This window comes from Arachis stenosperma, chromosome 8 (genome assembly GCF_014773155.1).
Source record: "Arachis stenosperma cultivar V10309 chromosome 8, arast.V10309.gnm1.PFL2, whole genome shotgun sequence".
Lineage (NCBI taxonomy): Eukaryota > Viridiplantae > Streptophyta > Magnoliopsida > Fabales > Fabaceae > Arachis > Arachis stenosperma.
In genome coordinates, this window is record NC_080384.1 from 4,024,233 (window position 1) to 4,042,361 (window position 18,129).

An 18,129-nucleotide genomic window follows, 5' to 3' on the forward strand; every position below is an offset into this window, starting at 1 on the left:
CACGTCATGCCATGTATCTCTCTATCTTTCAATTCATCATAGTCAAACCCTCCAGAGTCGTAAATTCTCAGCGACTTTTCTTTCTTTCTTTCCCTATCTCGTTCTCCATCTCCATCTCCATCTCCATTCCCAATTCACATTCTCCTCCTTTTTAATTCCACTCTTCTCCATCTCCCTAACCATTACTCTCTATAGGTAGTTCTAATTAGGTACTAATATTACCATTACTCAACCGCCATGGTCTCCTAGATGGCGTTTTGTTTTTTTTCCACTTTCCACCTCTCACCTAACAAAGTCTCTTTCTTTTTCTTCTTGAAGCTGCGGATTTTGAAGTAAAAGCTGAATTAGCGGAAGCATTGGGTTTGCTATTTGAAGAAAAAATGGGAGCGGTTTGTTCAGCTGGCATGGCTGAGGGCAATGCTGAGCTGCGAGGGAAGAATACTTTGGGGTTTTCTGGGAAGCTTAAGAAGGAAGATAGCTTTATCAACAAAAAGTCAGAAACTTTTTCAGATTCAAGGAGTAATAGTCGTGGTAAAAAGCAAAAGAAGCAGGTCGCTGATTTTTCCGGCGAACTCAAATCCTCCAGTCCCGCTCCAAAAGGGGCAAAACAGGTATTTTTCCAATCTGTACTGATCTTTCTATGTCTTAATGGGATGCAGTTAGTTTTCCATGGATTTAGAGAAATTACAAAATTTTGACTTGGAAGTGGATTCACATGTGTTGTTTCTGTTGTAGTTCATAGATTTGACTTCATTATTTGATTTAGTGATTTTCCCTCAAATACAGTATGTTGTTAATTCTAATTGTGGAGTTACTATCTTTGTGTATATTTCCTTTTGGCAGTTCATCCACAGGGGCTCTTTTCTGGGAAGAGCTAGTGAGAAGGCGGTTGATGTTCTAGACTCACTTGGGAGTGGCATGCCAAAGTTAAACACCAATAGCGGGTTTGCCTCTGGAATGACTTCTAGAGGCAAAAGAATATCTATATTGGCTTTTGAAGTAGCTAATACAATAACCAAAGGGTCAATTCTGTTTCAATCACTTTCTGAAGAGAACATTCAGTTCCTTAAAAAGGAGATTCTACAATCAAAAGGAGTTCAACAATTAGTTTCAACTGATATGACTGAGTTAATTAATCTTGCTGCGGCTGACAAAAGGTTTAGTGCATTCAAGGATCAGTGTTGTCTTTCAGAGTTTTGAAGTTCTTTTTATTTTATTTATCTCTTGTTTTGGGGCAATTTATAGGGATGAACTTTGTGGTTTCTCACGGGAAGTAGCAAGATTTGGAAATATGTGTAAAGATCCGCAGTGGCACAATCTAGATCGATATTTCTCAAGGTGCTATCACACGATTACACATTTATACTAATTTCCATGATTGAATTCTTAGAGTATTACAATTTAAAAACATTTCTCATTCGGATTTTGAACAAAAATTTCAGATTAGACTTGGACCATGCCTTGGGTGATATGCAATCCAAGGAAGAGGCAGAAAAGACAATGCAGGAGATTACCAGTCTAGCTCAGCAGACTTCTGTAAGCCCATTGTCAATTTTTTTAATCTTTGCATGCCTCAACAAACTGATGGATGCACAAGTCATTCTGGTTATTCCGTGTTTGCTGAATGATTTTGATTAATAGATCTTTGATCTTTACATAGTTTTGACTTTTGAGTTATTATGCTTGTATCTATATGTTGTTCATATAATTTTTATTTTATACTTCTGGTATTCTTTTGAGTTCTTTACTTGTTAAAATAAGGGTACCATTCCAGATTTTTGTGTAGTCCATCTTTGAATTACTGTTTTTATCCTTTTGTATGTAGGAATTGTACCATGAATTAAATGCTTATGACCGTTTTGAACAAGATTATCAGCAAAAGATTAAGGAAATGGAGTCCTTAAATCTGCCTTTAAAAGGTTAGAAAATTTATTATATGCTTTTCCCTAGAATGTCTAATGATATTTGTTTTTCCAATGATAATCAATTTTGATCTTCAATCGGATGTACATAGTATATGCAAGACACATGCAAAGCGAAGTATGCAGAAATTAATTAATGATTGACAGCTCTATATACCTTGTAATTTCAGGTGAGGGTATCACATTTTTTCAAAGTGAGCTAAAGCATCAAAGAAAGATTGTGAGGAGCTTGAAAAAGAAGTCTCTTTGGTCCAGAAACATGGAAGAGGTATGAATGAAGGGATAATTCCTAATGTTGGACCTAATTGTATTTTTCGGTTCCTTTGTTGGAACGAAACCTTATTTAGTTGACTAGAAGTAAATGTTCTATGTCTACGTCTATTTAAAGCAATGTACTTATTCTATGTGATTTGCTTTATTGCAGATAGTTGAAAAGCTTGTTGATATCGTTACCTATATGCATCAAACTATTCATGAGTTCCTCGGAAACAACGGTATGACACGTGTCTTTTCTGAGATAAAAACCATATGTTGCTGCTAGCATAGAGGGCATCTACTTGTCCTTATTTATTAAGAATTCATCAGATTTTCCGACCTTAGGTTTTGAAGTCTAAATTTAATCAATTTATCACGACCCTCTGCCATGCTTCAAAGAAAATTATTTGCATTCTGTCTGTATGACATGTTTGTTGGGAAGTCTGAACACGTGTTTGTTTAGAATTTAAACTTACTTGAAATGAAAGATATTTATAGCATATTATTTACACATAATACATTTACTAAGGATGGAAACTCTGAAAATAGGTGCTTCCCAAGTTTTCTTTAAAATTTCTTGGCTCAAATTTCCACTTAGTTGCTCAGTTTTATCTTTCTAGCTTGAATCACATGAATGAGAGGGATTATTTATTGTAATTTTACAGCTGTTTTTCTTGTACATGATTTTTCTGCTTGGATTAGCATACTGTCTTAGAGCATTTGGGAAAACTCTTAAAACTACAAAAAGAATCCCTAAATCCTCGATTTTATATTAGTCATTTATCAAGACATGTGAAAATCTTGTGTTTTCTATCTATCATGTCAATCTTATTGGTAGGTTGTAAGGGTGGTATGATGATTGATTGTAATATTAATGAAATTGTGAATTCATGGTAGGTACTGCTGCTGCCGATAACTATAGTAAAGGTTCTCAAAGACTGGGCGAAGCTGGTCTTGCACTGCACTATGCTAATATCATCAATCAGATAAATATGATTGTAAGTTTTTATCTTGCTAATTAAATTTGTAGTGACATCACCTCAGTTTTTCTTTAAATAAAAAATTCTCTCTATCAGGCCTCTCGCCCAACAGCCCTTCCCCCAAATACAAGGGACACGTTATATCATGGTTTGCCTAATAATATCAAGAGTTCTCTTCCCTCTCGGTTGCAATCCATTGATGTCACAAAAGAGGTATGCCCTTCAAGTTGCAGATATATTCATTTCCTACCAGTCATTTTTTATGGTGTCACTTTCTCCGAGTTGGTCACTTCTGCTCATGAAGATTGAATTTTACATCGTTGTGCATTATCCTAAATAAAATAACAATTTTTTGTAGCTGCCGATCACTCAGATTAAAGCCGAAATGGATAAGACTCTTCAATGCCTTCTTCCATTTGCCACAAATACTATCAAGTAAGATATGCTTTCAACTCTTTTGGTTTCCCATGCTGGCCCTATTTTCATATATAAAATTGCATTAGAAGTCTATGCAATTGCTTTATGTAACATATTTTACTTTGGACAGAGCACATCAAGGTTTTGGATGGATCGGTGAATGGGCAAACACAAGGTTAGCTATATATAAAGTTGTATATCTGTGGGATTATGATTGTGTTTACATGTGCTGTGTGAACTAATAACAGCTTGAGTTTCATGAATTGATGATAATTCTTGTTCTGATTTGCAGTGGTAACGACTTTGGTGAGAGTACACCCGCTGAAAGTAGTAAGCTGATGCGCATCCAGACACTCTATTATGCTGATAAGCATAAAATCGATAACTACATCGTTGAATTGTTGGCATGGCTTCACCATCTGATAAGCTTTGTAAGATCCAGACAGAATACCCTGAAGCAAATGCCTATGCGATCTCCTCCAAAAGGGAGATTCCAGCCCAAGATGCTTGAGTTCCTTTCCCCAGACGGCAGCGGTGACAAGACGCTGGGACGTGAAGTCTCTGAAGAGGATAGGAGGTTGTTAGAGGAGGTGATTACAAGGAGGAGCCGTCCTGGAATCAGCAAAAGCATGGATTTTGATGCTCCAAAGAAAAGAGAATCAAGAAGAGATCGGTACATGGCCAAAAGCGCTAGCAGTTCGCCTGTCAAGGAGTTCTTGGGTACGGGTATGGGTACGAGACTCGGCTCAGAGCAACAAAACTACAACGTTTTGGATATCATGGATGGATTAGGATACTGAGACCTTTCATTCTGAATTCATTTCTTCTCTTCCTCTTGCTGGCGTTGCTAGTCCAGTTTCTTTCTTGCTATATAGTATTCATTATTCATTTCTTCATCCTTAATTTATATGTATATATCTTTATAAGTAACTAACCCCAGATCTTATTAGTTCTCAAATTTGTTTTGTACAGCAAAATAGAAGTATAACTAGATTGTTCGACAATTCTTTGGTGGGTGAATGTATCGTCCTACAATTTATAGCAGCATATGAGAATGAGTAAAATGCATTTATGACTGAATTTTCTATAAAGGTCATTTATGACTGAAACTTCTATAAAGGATACTATACAGTGCAGAGACATTTTAGTTATTGAAGAAAAGCATTTCAAAGTTCTCTATTAATTAATTGTTTGGTTTGCTATAAAAATGAGAGGATAGAAAAAAGGTAAAAAAGAATGAATGGAAAAAAGTATTTTTCTTTTGTTTGGATATTAAAAAATATAAAAAGAAAAATAAAATTGTGGGTCTTGCCAAAAATATTCTCCCACAAAAAATTTTCTTTTCATCACAAGTAAAAGAATAAGAGAAGGAAAAATATTTTTTTTTTTATGTTTCCAATACTACTTGGTTATAGTTATCAATAATTATCAATACGAATTTAGTTTTAATAGTTTTAATAAATTAGTATAATAAAAATTTACATTTAAATATTATATGTATTAGATAAATAATTTAAATTAAATATATAAAATTATAATATTTATAAAATACAATAAATAAAAATATTTATATTTTATTTTTTATTAAAAAATTATTATTTCACATATAATAATACAAATAAAGATATTAACATAATTTTTTCTTTGTGCAAATCGAACCTCTTCTATGTTTTTTCCTCTTTCTTTCTTATCATCTATCTAGAAGTGACAAAAGTAGAGTATAATTTGAATCACACTCTAAAAGTATCCCAATCCTAATTCTATCCAACCACGCAAATTATTAATAACCCACACAAATTAAAAAAAATATAATATTATTATATAACTTAATTATAATTTAAATTAAAACAAATTTTTATGTTAAAAACATTAATAATCTTCTCCTTAGTAACCAAGAATTTTTTGGTAATTCAACGTCCACTTATTGTATTTGATTTGAAATCCTTAATTCAATATCCACTTAATAATGACTAAAAAATTTTTGCATTTAGTAAAAAATACACCACCCTACCTTCAAACAGAAATATTAAGAGTTTAAACCATGCTAGCAAAAATTTTAATTTTAAAAAATTTAAGACTAAATTAGAATTTGTTGTCCTTCAAGACAGGGATCAGATTGGAAAAAGGGGGAGTGCCCAAGTTGTCGTAACCAGGCTTGGGAAGGACACCCAACTCGCATTCTTAATGGCGAGATCCATCCACTCCTCATATCCCCTTTACTGCCTGAAGGATCATGCTTTCTAATTTCTTGCTCTTGTCATCTTATAACACCCCACTTTCTTCTCCATAACACTTTCAAACGATGTGGGACGCACCCCCCTCTTCTTTTATTCTGCTTCATAAACCAGCATTTTCTCCTCCAAGCCCTGCCTATTCCCTTGCATTTTGCATCCTAAAATCCTATAAACAATTTCCTTATTACTCTAACACTTCATTTTTCTGGTTACTTGCACTCTCACGACTTCCTTTGGCCTTCTACTCCGCACTTCCATAGCTCTCTAAGTTAAATGTCAAGATTCCAGAGGCAGAACAAAGCTTCTCCCTATTTGAGCTTAGCCACTTGGACCAACGGATAATAAGAATTAGGCTTCTTTGAGTCACCTCAAGCACCTTAAGTGAAATCCCTCATGAAAATTTGAATTACAACCAGCTGTCTTCTCTATATAATTCACAAGTTATGCAACATATCCTACTGTTTAATATCAATATGTCATGATTCATGATTATTGTACTTTCCATTTCATAGCTAATACCCATACACTTTATTTCGCCAAGCAAAAATCAGCCATATTCATTGCATAAGCGTTGCTACCTACACAGCGATGGTATTTGTCATGATAGGAAACTAAAAAAAGCTTGAAATGCAAATTGGTACTAACATAATAAAATACCGTCTTTAGAATGGATTCATTGCTTTTTTGCGTCATCTTTGGTGTTATCTTAAAAAATATTGGAAGCGTGCGAGATGATTAATTGGGTGGTTGCTCAAACATTACTATCACTTGAATACCTAATACCTCATTGATCAATCCTTGAATACAAAATTACACGAGAACATAGTGGCCATTTTATTTGGATTTCCATGATTATGCACTAAAACAAAGACTTAATTAGTATGCTGCTATATCCGAATCTCTGACGAAAGCTTGTTGCGCATGATTTGCCTATTTGTTAATCTTGATATTATATTTTGCTAATTTATATTGACTGGGATTATGTTAAAATATTCTCCAAGAAATAAAGTTACAAAATACTAGTGTGTCTCTTCTTCTTCTACTTGATATAAGTAATTAGTGAGGTAGTTTTGGGTAAAGTGTGTATATATATAAATTTGATAAATTAAGTTATTTTAAAACATTTAATATATTATGAACATAGGTAGGGGAATTTTCGTCCTTGGCGAAAAGACTCTGACCAATTGTATAAGACGAAAAGACGGCTTAAACGATTTTATTTGGTAATTAAAAGACGGATTAATCTGCTAGCTAGTTATGACCCTATTAGAATTTTATATTAGAGATCAAGTAGTTTTCAAGACAAATTGCATAATTTATCCAAAATGTTTTATACATAAGCAGGAAAAATATATGTAAACAGAACAATACACAATGGAGCTCCATCCTGTTTCTTTTGTTTTCTGCTATTTTTATCGAGAAGATTTTACTGAACAAAATAAGATGAATAAGATAATATCAAGCCAGATTAGGTACTACGTACACATAAAATGCCTACTTTCATCTAACTATAGTACTTATTGAGTTTGACCAACTAAGAGAAAGGGAAAAAATGAAAACATAAAGAAATGATAGCATTTTGCCGAAAAGATAATATATATGAACGCTAACAAAATGCCAAAGAAAAATGTGGCAGAGCTTTGCCACACGCAACAAATTGAGCCATCGCCTTGAAATAAAAATCATGCAGCAAATTCGAGTGTCTAACACATATCAGAATGGCCAATTTTCTCATGCTTTTAACTTTGGTGTCGAAATTGTAGAAGTTGTTTTTTAGTAAGTTTTAAATATTAAAAAATTATTTATTTTTATATTTTTTAATTTAAATATTAATTTTTATCTCTTTTTAATAAATTAGGCAAGTGTATATAGACAACATAGCATACACCTATCAGAATTTCCACTACCAAATGCCTGTCTTTGTCTGCACGACTGCACCCATGAAAATTATTGAGACCCCCTCAACTTCTATCTAGCTAGGTATAGTAGATCTTTTATGTCAGCAAAATAAATCACCAAAATGATACTCTCAAATTTATATTATTAATGATAAAAATAACTTTGAATGTATGAATATTAAAGCAAATTCTAAAAAAATTTATAATTAATCAGATATTAATGAAATATTTTTATATTTAAAATTTGATGATTTTATGTTAGATATTTTTTGTATTTTTTTAATGAATGACTGAAATTAAAAAAAAAAAAGATGAAAAAGAAATCTAGTGATAGAATTTTATTTTTTCATTCATATCTTAAATAATTATTTAAATATTTTTATAAAAATTTAAATTACATGTAGATATAAAAGTTGTCTAACCTTTCTAAAAAGAATAATATCTTTTATTTTTTAATCACGTTATTTTTTCTTTAACAATACAAACCTTTCGAATACTATTTTATAATGAAATAATTATCCCTTCATTTAATAACAAAATAATATAGCGTTACGAAAACATAAAATCCTTATAAATGGTGAGTTGAAGCAGAACGTTACTTCCCTCCCTGTCTACCCGCCAGCTTTATTATTAATTTCTGCCTATAAATAATAATTATTCTCACAGCAGATTCCATTTCCACCGTTTCTTCACCGTCTTCCTAGGTTCACAAACACTAACTAATTGAACTTCCACATGGAGCATAATAAGCTCACATTAATAAATCCAATCTCAGTACTAATAACACTGTGTGTATTATCAGGTAAGTAAATCACTTCATAAATCATGTTATTACCAAATTATAATGAAATTGTTTTCCATTTTATGTTAATGTGTGTGGGTGTGAACACAAATTTGCAGAGGGGAAAGCAACTACCTTCACACTACTCAACAAATGTGACTACACTGTGTGGCCGGGAATTCTCACTAACGCTGGTGTCGACCCTCTTCCGGTCACCGGCTTCGCCCTCCGAACCGGCGAGTCCAAAACCATCACGGCACCAACCACCTGGGGTGGCCGTTTCTGGGGCAGGACACTCTGCGCCCAAGACTCCGCCGGAAAATTCTCATGCGGCACTGGCGATTGCGGCTCCGGCAAACTAGAATGTGCTGGCAGCGGTGCCACGCCGCCGGCAACCCTGGCAGAGTTCACCCTCCATGGCGCCGGAGGACTAGATTTCTTTGACGTCAGCTTGGTCGACGGTTACAACCTCCCGATCACGGTGGTTCCGCAGGGTGGCTCCGGCGAAAACTGCACCGTCACGGGGTGCCTGGGAGACCTCAATGGCGATTGTCCATCGGAGCTGAGGGTTATGAGCGAGGATGGGAAACGTGGCGTGGCGTGTAAGAGCGCGTGCGATGCGTTCCGGTTGCCGCAGTATTGCTGCGACGGCGCGTACCGCTCACCGGACACTTGCAAGCCTTCGTCTTACTCGAAGGTGTTCAAGAGCGTGTGCCCACGCGCGTATAGCTACGCGTATGACGACAAGACGAGCACATTTACGTGCGCATCTGCCGATTACACCATTACGTTTTGTCCTTCCCCTGATACTAACCCCAGGTTAGATTTCAATATATCATTACATTGCCCCTCATTTTTTATTTTTCACGCTAACGGTTAAAAGGGTATTTTCGTCCTTCTATGAATATGAACGTTGGTGGCATTTAGGCTTGTGGGCATTTTTTCTGTCCCACACACTATTTGTTTTGACTGTGATTTGTGAACAATATTATAAAGAATGGACATAAAGTAGTAGTTAGTATCCAAGTTGCAACAATAATAATAGAACTTGTAATTATTAAACAACAAACAATTACATCATATTCGGTGATTGGTAATTTAGTATAGTATCAGCAGTGGTTATGCTCTTACTTTTATAGACTTCATAATTACTGTCGACCAAAAACAAAAACCTTTTTCTTCTCGCACTTTATTGCTATATCTAATTTTCTCATGGTATGGATTGTTGCACAATAGTATGGTGGGTACATGATAATAGAGCTGTATGTGTGCCCGTGAAACATGCATCTCCAAATTTCAATCCTTGTTAGCTTCGTTAGTTTTAAATTCAGCATGTGGTCTCAGAAATAGGGAACCGTCTCTTGAATAAAATAAGTAGTGTTTCTAGTATCGAATCTCCATATCATGTAAGTTAGATTTTAGCACCGTATAGTAATACTAATATTCAAATGAACTTTTAAACCTCCGCTAAAATATTATTTTGGTTATCAACGTTTAAACTAAATTTTAATTCATTTCAAATGTTTTATTTTTATTTCAAATGAATTTGATATTTTTCATTGTTAATTTTGATACAAATAATTATGAGAATGACGGACATAAATGTTAAAAATGTTATTATTAATTCATATCTTATTCTATGTTAAAAAAAAAAACATAACTAAAACTTTTTTGTAACTTCTTATAAAAAAAAAACATAACCAAAATTTTTTATGACATTTTTTCTTGTAGATCTTCTCATAAAAAAAAATCCAAATCTTATTTATCAATCATTAATGCTCTATAATTAAAAGAAAATGTTTTACATTGGTGAATGTATTTTAATTATATACTAATATCAACTGTTGACTTTTATTATTTATGTCAAATTTAATTGTATAATAACATTGAATACCCTTAAAAATTTTTGAAATTAAAATAAGACATCTGAAACATTAAAACACCAAATTAGAACAACCAAAATAATACTTTACACTTACACACATTTTAAGGGTAAGCTCTCAATTTTACTCACCATTAGTCTACTTGTTTGAATAGTGTTTAATTATCCTTATTTTGATGAATGTGATTTTGCAGTAGTAAGAAATCGTGGGAGGGACAAAACTCGAACTCAGATAGTAACGAATCTTCTTCGTCATCATCTCCATCTTCGTCCTCTACTCCAACATCACCACAGGTGAGCAAGGGAGGAATGGTGTACGTAGGTGCACTAGACCAAAGTGAAATACCATGGTCAGCGTGCACTCGTGCTAGGGAATCCCAATCCACTGCAGCCTTCATCGTCATTATGGCAATTTGGCGCTTGTGGCAACTGCTCTTTTAGTTTTACACTTTTACCCCCCATCTTATTGATGTTAATTCCTTGGGCATCTTTCACGGAGCCAGGCCCATGTGAGCCATGTCTTCTTTTTTTAATTTTGTATGGTAGGGCCCTACTCATTAGAAACATTCATTTTTAGTTCATCCGGCCTGTATGGGTCACGTGACGTGAGTTCAGTAGGGCCCGTGGACATGAACATGGCGACAAGCATGTGAGTCATCTGAAGGGAAAGCAGAAAGCAGAAAGCAGAAAGCTCTCGCAAAAAGAAGAGGGATACGTAGGCATATACTATAGAATTCTTTGTTTGTGGGCGATGATGAGATTCATTTATTGGTTCGGGAATGTTAGACCATGTTTCATGATCAAAAACTGCTAAATGAACTCCTACTAGCTACCTAAAGCAGAGTATATCAGTCTTTATTTGAGTATAGTGTTCATTAAATTTACTGTTGGGGCGTATTTAAGGTAAGGAGCTTTTTGTTTCGATGCATCTATCTAATATCTGTTGTTGGTCCTGGGACCGCTATAATTGAAATTAATTAGCATCCGATCCATAAATATATATAAGTGGTGTGAATGTGATGGAGCACCGGAGTTTTTTATGATGGTTTGGCAGTAAGCTAAAAGTGGGTGTAACCCTCCATTCCTCACCAACCAATCGTTTGTTACCAGCTATCTCTCCTCCACTACTGATCTGCTGGATCTTCCCCTATCTTAATATCTTATCCCCCATTCTAATTTCAATCAAATATGTACCTTTATTCCTTTTTCCCCTCAAAATTTAATTTTATATGATATTAATTTATATTTTTGATCCAATCTCACTAGAAAACCAACTAGAATAGCTCATTCAGAACCAACTAGTTAAAAAATAAGTCCATCACAAAAAAAAAATCTTCCACTATTCTAATTTTTTGAATTTCAAAATTAAAAATAAAAACTATTTTTTAACTAATTATCTTTAAATTGACTACACCTAGTTATTTCCCTAGACTTTTTCTTTTGCATATCCTGATCTAATTATTAGTTAAAATCGACTCCAAAGGATCAAATAAAATTAAAGGGTGTGTGTTAGAAGGGAAAATTTGACTTTAGCCATGCCAATGATGACTTAATTTTATTTAGGAGTGGTTGAAGTTTACATATCATATATCCAATCTACTCACTACCATGCGCGTCCTATGGTTGAGTGGCACTTACCCTATCACAGGTGGGTACACCTCATCACTAAGTATTAAAGTCAAAATGTTAAATATTGAAATTGACGTTATTTGTGGATGATATCATTATTTTAGGGGGCAACTGAAATAGACGCTATGCTATGCTAGCTAGCTAGGAAGCATAATTAATATTTGATCCCTTCATTATGCGTTTCAGATCAGATCAGATAGTGTTTTTTTTTTTTTGGGTTGTCTAGATCAGATAGTGTTTGTGTAGTGTGAAGTGTAAACTATTAAATCCTACTAGCATAAACTATATGTCTTTCTCCAACGGCAGCTTTAATTTCGTCATACTTATGGGTGGTGGTCCTGGTCCTGGTCGCGTACTTATGCTACCACTATCTCGACAATTTACAAAAAAAGGCTTATTAGTTATATAAACATAAATTTTGTCAGAAGTGGGATTTGAACCCACGCCCTCACACGAGGACCAGAACTTGAGTCTGGCGCCTTAGACCACTCGGCCATCCTGACTTTTGCATAACGTTTTGATTTAACTTGATTAGATATTAGTTATAAATGACATGCCTGATCTGCTAAACATAAATAATTAAACATTGAACTTAATTTTAATGTATCAACAAATAAAATATTTAGTACTTTACCGCGATCAAGGGGAGAAAAAAATATTCCGCAAAAGACCTAAGCATCACGGGTTTTAATGAGCGACATTATTCTACCTTTCTTTGCTATATCTTTGAGAGACTTTGTTCCAATATAAGGATGGATAAATATCCACAACGGGGTGTCAGTAGATCTATTGCCCCAACGTGATGCCATCGGACACCATGGAATAAATAAAAAAGGGATAACGGATGTTTGCTAGTCACTGTAAATAAGACATGATGCAGTTTTCCACATAAAAATACAGCGTAATTTTCTTCATCCGTGTACTAAAATGCTAAGCGAAATTCCATGGGATAAAGTGACTACAGTAACTTACGACTAATGTTTCTCTCTATTAGACTTTCTTATGGAAGCAAAAATCATTCTGAAAGGGGCTTCTCAAATTGCTAAAGACCAAGTAACAAAGAAAAGGGGAACTGAAGTCAGTACGGAAATGTCTGCCTCAAAATCTACAACTCGTCCTTCGCATCAGCATCAGCATCAGGAGATGCACCGTCCTTGGCCTCACTCTCGGCCTCAACTTCTTCAGCTTCTTCCTCCTCTTCCACAGTTGCTTCAGGACTAATATCCAAGCTGGACTTCACTGAGTCATAAATGCGAGATGCAAAATCCTTGGGGTCGTTTAGCAAGAAACCACTTTCAAAGAGAGCAGTTTGATACATCAGCTGTGCTGTTTGCTTCACACTCTCATCCTGAAGAACAAACCAAATTGGGTCAAAAACTCAAAATAAACCTTAATTCAGTCTGCTCAGGTTACAATGATTCAGATAAGGTATGCAGAGATCGGTATCACTTCGAGAGCATTCATAAGAATCAAATCAATCAATGGAAGGGACTTAATTCTAGCATGCAAAAAAACAAATTTGGAAAAAGGAAAAGAAAAGAAGGCCTGTTTTAATGATATTATTATCACCTCAATTTTTATTAGCACAACAAATTAAAGGCAAAAGCTAATAGAAAGTATTCAAGTCAAGAATGTACCTCAGGGTTCTTTACTACACGCTCCCTGAGCTCCTTGATAATAGGGTGCCTAGGATTGATTTCAAGAACCCTCTTGCCACGCATGTATGCTTGCTTGCTAGCATCTGATAAAGTTTGTGCCTGCATTATTCTCTCCATGTTAGCACTCCAACCAAATTTCGAAGTCACCACCACACAAGGAGTGTTATCCAAACGGTTAGATATCTTCACATCATCAACATTTTCACTGGAAAGTGCACTTTTCCACCACTTTGTGAGATCCTTGAAGGATTCCTTTAGTTCCTTGGCTTTGGCGTCCTTTCCAATTTTCAGACCTTCCTTGGACACATTTTGGAATTTTTTATCTTCATAATCCATAAGATATTGCATCAAGTATTCATCAACTGGATCAGTGAAGTAAATAACCTGCACCAGTTTAAAATACAAACATTTAGAAGATACATCTTAGCTCCCACTGGAGAAAATTTATGGAGAGTAAGAAACAGAAAACAAGTATATTCAGCGAGAAAATCATACCTCGTAATTTTTCTTCCTAAGCCGCTCAAGGAAAGGAGATTTTTCCAGTTGTTCTTTGTTAGTTCCAGTTATGTAGAAGATATCCTTTTGTCCAGATTTCATTCTGGAGATGTACTGATCAAGAGACGTCAATTTACCTTCAGACTTGGAGCTGTAAGTAATCAAGTATACAATATTTTGTCAACTAATGAAAGGAGGGAAATAATACTGCAGCAAATAAATAAAGAAATGCAAGGAATCAAGTAACATACGTCTCAACTCTCAGCAGTTTTGCCAGACGGTTTCTGTTAGTAGCATCTTCAATGATGCCAAGTTTGATGGACTTTCCAAACTCATTCCAGAACTTAGCATATTGACCTCTTTTCTCATCATTGTCAGATGATACCTCTTCTGCATAAAGTTGGAGGAAGCAGAGTCAAATTTAAGGGTTTATGGGTTCAAGTATACCGCTTAGAAATACAATGGAAAACATAATATATGAAAGACAAAATTTATGCATGATGCAACATGCTGAAAGCATGGAGGATCTGAACCCCCATTGCATGAAACCCATGGAGACCAACTAAGTATTGGCACTCCAAGCACACAAAACCAATATATTTAGTATAACCTACCTTTCTTATCTTTGTCAGTGGACTCATCTGGATCCTCATCAGCAATCCTACGGATCATATCAAGGGCTTTCCTGATAAGTTTCTTCTTGATTGTCCTCAGGCTACTGTGTTGTTGCAGCATTTCACGGGAGACATTAAGTGGCAACGTGTCAGAATCAACAAGGCCCTGTTCTCAATGTCAAAAGGACATCTCAGAAAAAAATATTCTGATCGCGTTAAAACAAACTAAATTGCAATAACAGCACAACTTGGTTACCTTCAAGAAGCTGAGGTATTTAGGCAACAGTTCATCAAATTCATCTGAAATAAAGACTCGTCTAACATACAACTTCAGATTGGATTTGTTAGAGTTGTAATAACTCTCATATAAATCATGAGGGGCTTTAGGTGGCACAAAAAGCACTGCCTTGAACTCAACATCGCCTTCAGCATTGAAGTGACTCCATGCTAAAGGTTTCTCATCACCGAAATCCTGCAGGAAATATGAACAGTTAAACCCACAACTATGAACATTAACAAGTTAATGCCCTCACAATGTCCAGTGAATAACTAAGATGGAAACATTACCTTGGCAAGAGTATGGTAGAATTTGGTGTACTCTTCTTCTGAAACCTCCTTTGGATTTCGCAGCCATATAGCTTTCACATCATTTAGAAGTTCCCATTCATAAGTCGTTTCCTTCACTGTCTTTGTCTTGGGCTTCTCTTCCTCATCTTCACTTTTCTCAGCATCATCATCTTTACTTTCTTCCTCAGAGCTGCTTTCAGCTGATCAAAGAGTAAACTAAGGTATGAGAGATAGCAAAATTTGTGATAGTATTATAGAATGGAGAAAAGTTAAGGATAAAAAAAAAATCAGTATCTTGCAATGTTACAAATGGTAAACACATACATGATTCATCATCTTCATCAGCAGGGACCTCCACATCAACCTCTTTGCTTGCCCAGAGATAAATAGGAAAGTTAATAAATTCAGAGTATTTTTTTACCAATTCCTGTGTCAATCAATAGGTAGTGAATTAGATTCCACAATGCACTATAATTGAATTCCAAGCAACACAAAATGAAGAAACAAAAAACAACCAAAAAATTGTATATATGTTAATACAAGATAAACATGAAACACTTAGTAGGAAAATAACGAGGCGCCCACTTAAAAGTTTGGCAACAGCTCTGAATAAAAAAGGTACAGTACTTATAACCATGAAACAAAAACTGCCCTGAGAATACACCTCTATACACATCTATAATCCTTAGCAAAGAAAATACGCAGTATATGCCTGTTGTAAGTGCACAGTACACACTTGCAATTTAGATTAATACAACAAAAGCCCATGGTGTAGTCCTATGTGCAAGTAAACTAATCAGTATAGTTTCATGTTGTTAATTCTATTATAAAACAAGAATTTAATTTTTTCATGCTTGGTCTGTGTAAAAGAATTTTACACAAACAACTAACAGTGTATTGTCATGTTAGCAAAAAATAACTAATTTCCAAATCTGCTACTTAAAAAATAATCTAAATGCATGAATCTAATTAGATAAATGTCAGGATATCAAAATTAAACTCTACAAAACAATACTAAAAGTTAGGTTCATACCTTAAGCTTATGCTCTTCCAAGTACTCCCCAGCTTCATCTCTGAGGTGTAGCCTAATCTCAGTACCACGTCCCAGTGGTTCATTCCATGTATCTTCAGAAATCGCAAATGCTCCATCAGCTTTAGATTCCCACACATGCCTGGGATTTTTAAGAAGAAAAAGGAAGGTCAAGATTCCATGGACAACAGTCTAACAAACTCAATAAAAAAGCCATATCAGGTGTGAAAATTAGACATACTGTTTATCGTCATTATGTTTGCTAATTACTTCAACATAGTCAGCCACAAGGTACACCGAGTAGAAACCAACTCCAAACTGCCCAATAAGATTGAGATCACCACTTGATTGCATTTTCTCAAGAAACGCTGCATGTATGGTTAGTTTTCAGTTAATGCATTTGCTCCTTAGAAATGGGAATTCTGTCAGTTAAGGCCATAAGCCGTAAGCTATATCATATATACCTGAGGTTCCAGATTTTGCTATGGTCCCCAAATTCTTTATTAAATCCTCCTTTGTCATACCAATACCCCTGTCTCGGATGGAAAGGATTTTCTTCTCCTTGTCCAACTTAATCTGTCATTTCACCACAAGCAGTAAAATGTCTTAGTAACAAACATATAAATAAACCACGTAAACAACACTTGTGCTAATATATTCATTACTTAGACATAATGTCAAACATTTGTAGTGCTAACCTGGATTTCGAGCTTGGCAGTATCACCTTCCCCCAGAATCTCCTTATCGGTGAGAGAGAGAAACCTAATCTTGTCCAGCGCCTAAAATAATACGACGGGGAGCTTTCATCATCAACAGAAAATTGAAGTCTAAGATTATCGAAACGCATTGCATAAGAGGAAATGTGCTTACGTCAGAAGCATTAGAGATCAACTCCCTGAGGAAAATATCCTTGTTGCTGTAGAGAGAGTTGATGAGAATATCCATAAGCCGAGAAACTTCGGCCTGGAACTCAAACTTCTGCGCGTTGTTGCGAAGAGATCTCTTCGAGATCGACTCCGCCTCCCTAAGAATCACACAAACACACATTTTCAATCACCAAATAATGGGTTAACCAAAAACAAAAGCAAAAATAATATTAACAGAATTGAAGAAAACAAAAATCTAATATGAAGCACCTCTTGGCGACATCTGAATCTGTGGAAAGACCGTTAGGAACGGCACCGATCTTGTCCTCAACCTTAGGTGGATCTACAAGCTCGTCAGAATCAGCTTCGGCATTTGCCTGAAGCTTGCGACCTATCCAAACATCGTAAATCAGATTCAAATTTAGAAATGCTAAGAAGTAGAAGAGCTAGCTACCTGGTACGGAACGGTTAGCAACAACAGAAAGCAGAAAAGAAGATGAAGAAGTGTAATAAATGAAGATGGCTCACCTTGATCTGCAAATAGAAGGAGGAGAGAAAGGAGAAGAAGAGCGGAAGGGAGCGTCCACTTCCTCATCGTAGTAGCTAGCTTTGTTTCTAGTACCTTCTTCGGCTTTGCACACTTCTACCAGTGCAGTCACTCATCTCTGGTTCGTTATATACTTGGGTTTTGCATTTCTACCGTGATCGTTACGAGGACTTCAGAACCGGGGCTCTGACTCGCTCCATTTTGCCACCGTGGATGATCTGACGGTTGAAGATGTGGTCTCGAAACGTGGCTTGGTTTTATTGGCTTATTCTGTATCCCTTGACGTGGAGAACGTCAATGTTGTGGACGACCCTACGGAACGACTTGTAATTCCAAGTCTACGATCAATTCGAT

At 35.4% G+C, this 18,129-nt stretch overlaps 3 protein-coding genes and 2 non-coding genes across 7 annotated transcripts; 2 read left to right on the top strand and 3 right to left on the bottom strand.

Moving 5' to 3' along the window:
- LOC130945186 (protein PSK SIMULATOR 2) lies at window positions 1-4,654 on the top strand. 3 transcript variants are annotated; one of them, XM_057873893.1, is made up of 13 exons: window positions 1-209; window positions 319-611; window positions 844-1,157; window positions 1,246-1,338; window positions 1,443-1,536; window positions 1,826-1,919; window positions 2,093-2,190; window positions 2,347-2,416; window positions 3,075-3,175; window positions 3,254-3,370; window positions 3,516-3,592; window positions 3,705-3,749; window positions 3,867-4,654. In XM_057873893.1, the coding sequence occupies exons 2-13, from the start codon at window positions 381-383 to the stop codon at window positions 4,372-4,374; spliced, it is 1,842 nt and encodes a 613-aa protein (XP_057729876.1). In that variant the 5' UTR covers window positions 1-209; window positions 319-380; the 3' UTR covers window positions 4,375-4,654. The 3 variants fall into 3 exon arrangements, with proteins under 3 accessions (XP_057729876.1, XP_057729879.1, XP_057729878.1); XM_057873896.1 differs by having other exon boundaries at window positions 1-195; XM_057873895.1 differs by having other exon boundaries at window positions 40-611.
- A 1,027-nt stretch (window positions 4,655-5,681) lies between these two features.
- LOC130947147 (small nucleolar RNA Z279/snoR105/snoR108) lies at window positions 5,682-5,788 on the bottom strand. Its single transcript, XR_009072556.1, has one exon. It is a non-coding gene; the product is annotated as a small nucleolar RNA Z279/snoR105/snoR108 (small nucleolar RNA).
- A 2,766-nt stretch (window positions 5,789-8,554) lies between these two features.
- Window positions 8,555-11,595, top strand: LOC130945260 (pathogenesis-related thaumatin-like protein 3.5; the record flags this gene model as incomplete). The annotated part of the gene is made up of 2 exons (XM_057873992.1): window positions 8,555-9,306; window positions 10,564-11,595. Coding segments are annotated over 2 exons (999 nt in total), but the record flags the coding sequence as incomplete, so codon positions are not given.
- An 822-nt stretch (window positions 11,596-12,417) lies between these two features.
- On the bottom strand, window positions 12,418-12,501 carry TRNAL-CAA (transfer RNA leucine (anticodon CAA)). The gene has a single exon. It is a non-coding gene; the product is annotated as a tRNA-Leu (tRNA).
- A 320-nt stretch (window positions 12,502-12,821) lies between these two features.
- Window positions 12,822-17,927, bottom strand: LOC130944189 (endoplasmin homolog). Its single transcript, XM_057872378.1, has 15 exons — window positions 17,757-17,927; window positions 17,499-17,619; window positions 17,233-17,386; window positions 17,061-17,141; window positions 16,827-16,938; window positions 16,604-16,730; window positions 16,366-16,504; window positions 15,657-15,759; window positions 15,333-15,532; window positions 15,022-15,237; window positions 14,766-14,931; window positions 14,403-14,541; window positions 14,152-14,302; window positions 13,636-14,040; window positions 12,822-13,346 (listed from the first exon to the last, which is right to left on the bottom strand). The coding sequence occupies exons 1-15, from the start codon at window positions 17,821-17,823 to the stop codon at window positions 13,104-13,106; spliced, it is 2,424 nt and encodes an 807-aa protein (XP_057728361.1). The 5' UTR covers window positions 17,824-17,927; the 3' UTR covers window positions 12,822-13,103.
- Window positions 17,928-18,129: the final 202 nt, after the last annotated feature.

Coding starts and splice junctions, on each gene's coding strand:
- LOC130945186 (XM_057873893.1), top strand. CDS start 381: ATGGGAGCGGTTTGTTCAGCTGGCATGGCTGAGGGCAATGCTGAGCTG. Junction 1,920..2,092: donor CTTAAATCTGCCTTTAAAAG/GTTAGAAAATTT, acceptor TTGTAATTTCAG/GTGAGGGTATCACATTTTTT. Junction 3,750..3,866: donor GGTGAATGGGCAAACACAAG/GTTAGCTATATA, acceptor TCTGATTTGCAG/TGGTAACGACTTTGGTGAGA.
- LOC130944189 (XM_057872378.1), bottom strand. CDS start 17,823: ATGAGGAAGTGGACGCTCCCTTCCGCTCTTCTTCTCCTTTCTCTCCTC. Junction 15,533..15,656: donor TGATGAAGATGATGAATCAT/GTATGTGTTTAC, acceptor CTCTTTGATCAG/CTGAAAGCAGCTCTGAGGAA. Junction 14,303..14,402: donor AAACTGCTGAGAGTTGAGAC/GTATGTTACTTG, acceptor GATTACTTACAG/CTCCAAGTCTGAAGGTAAAT.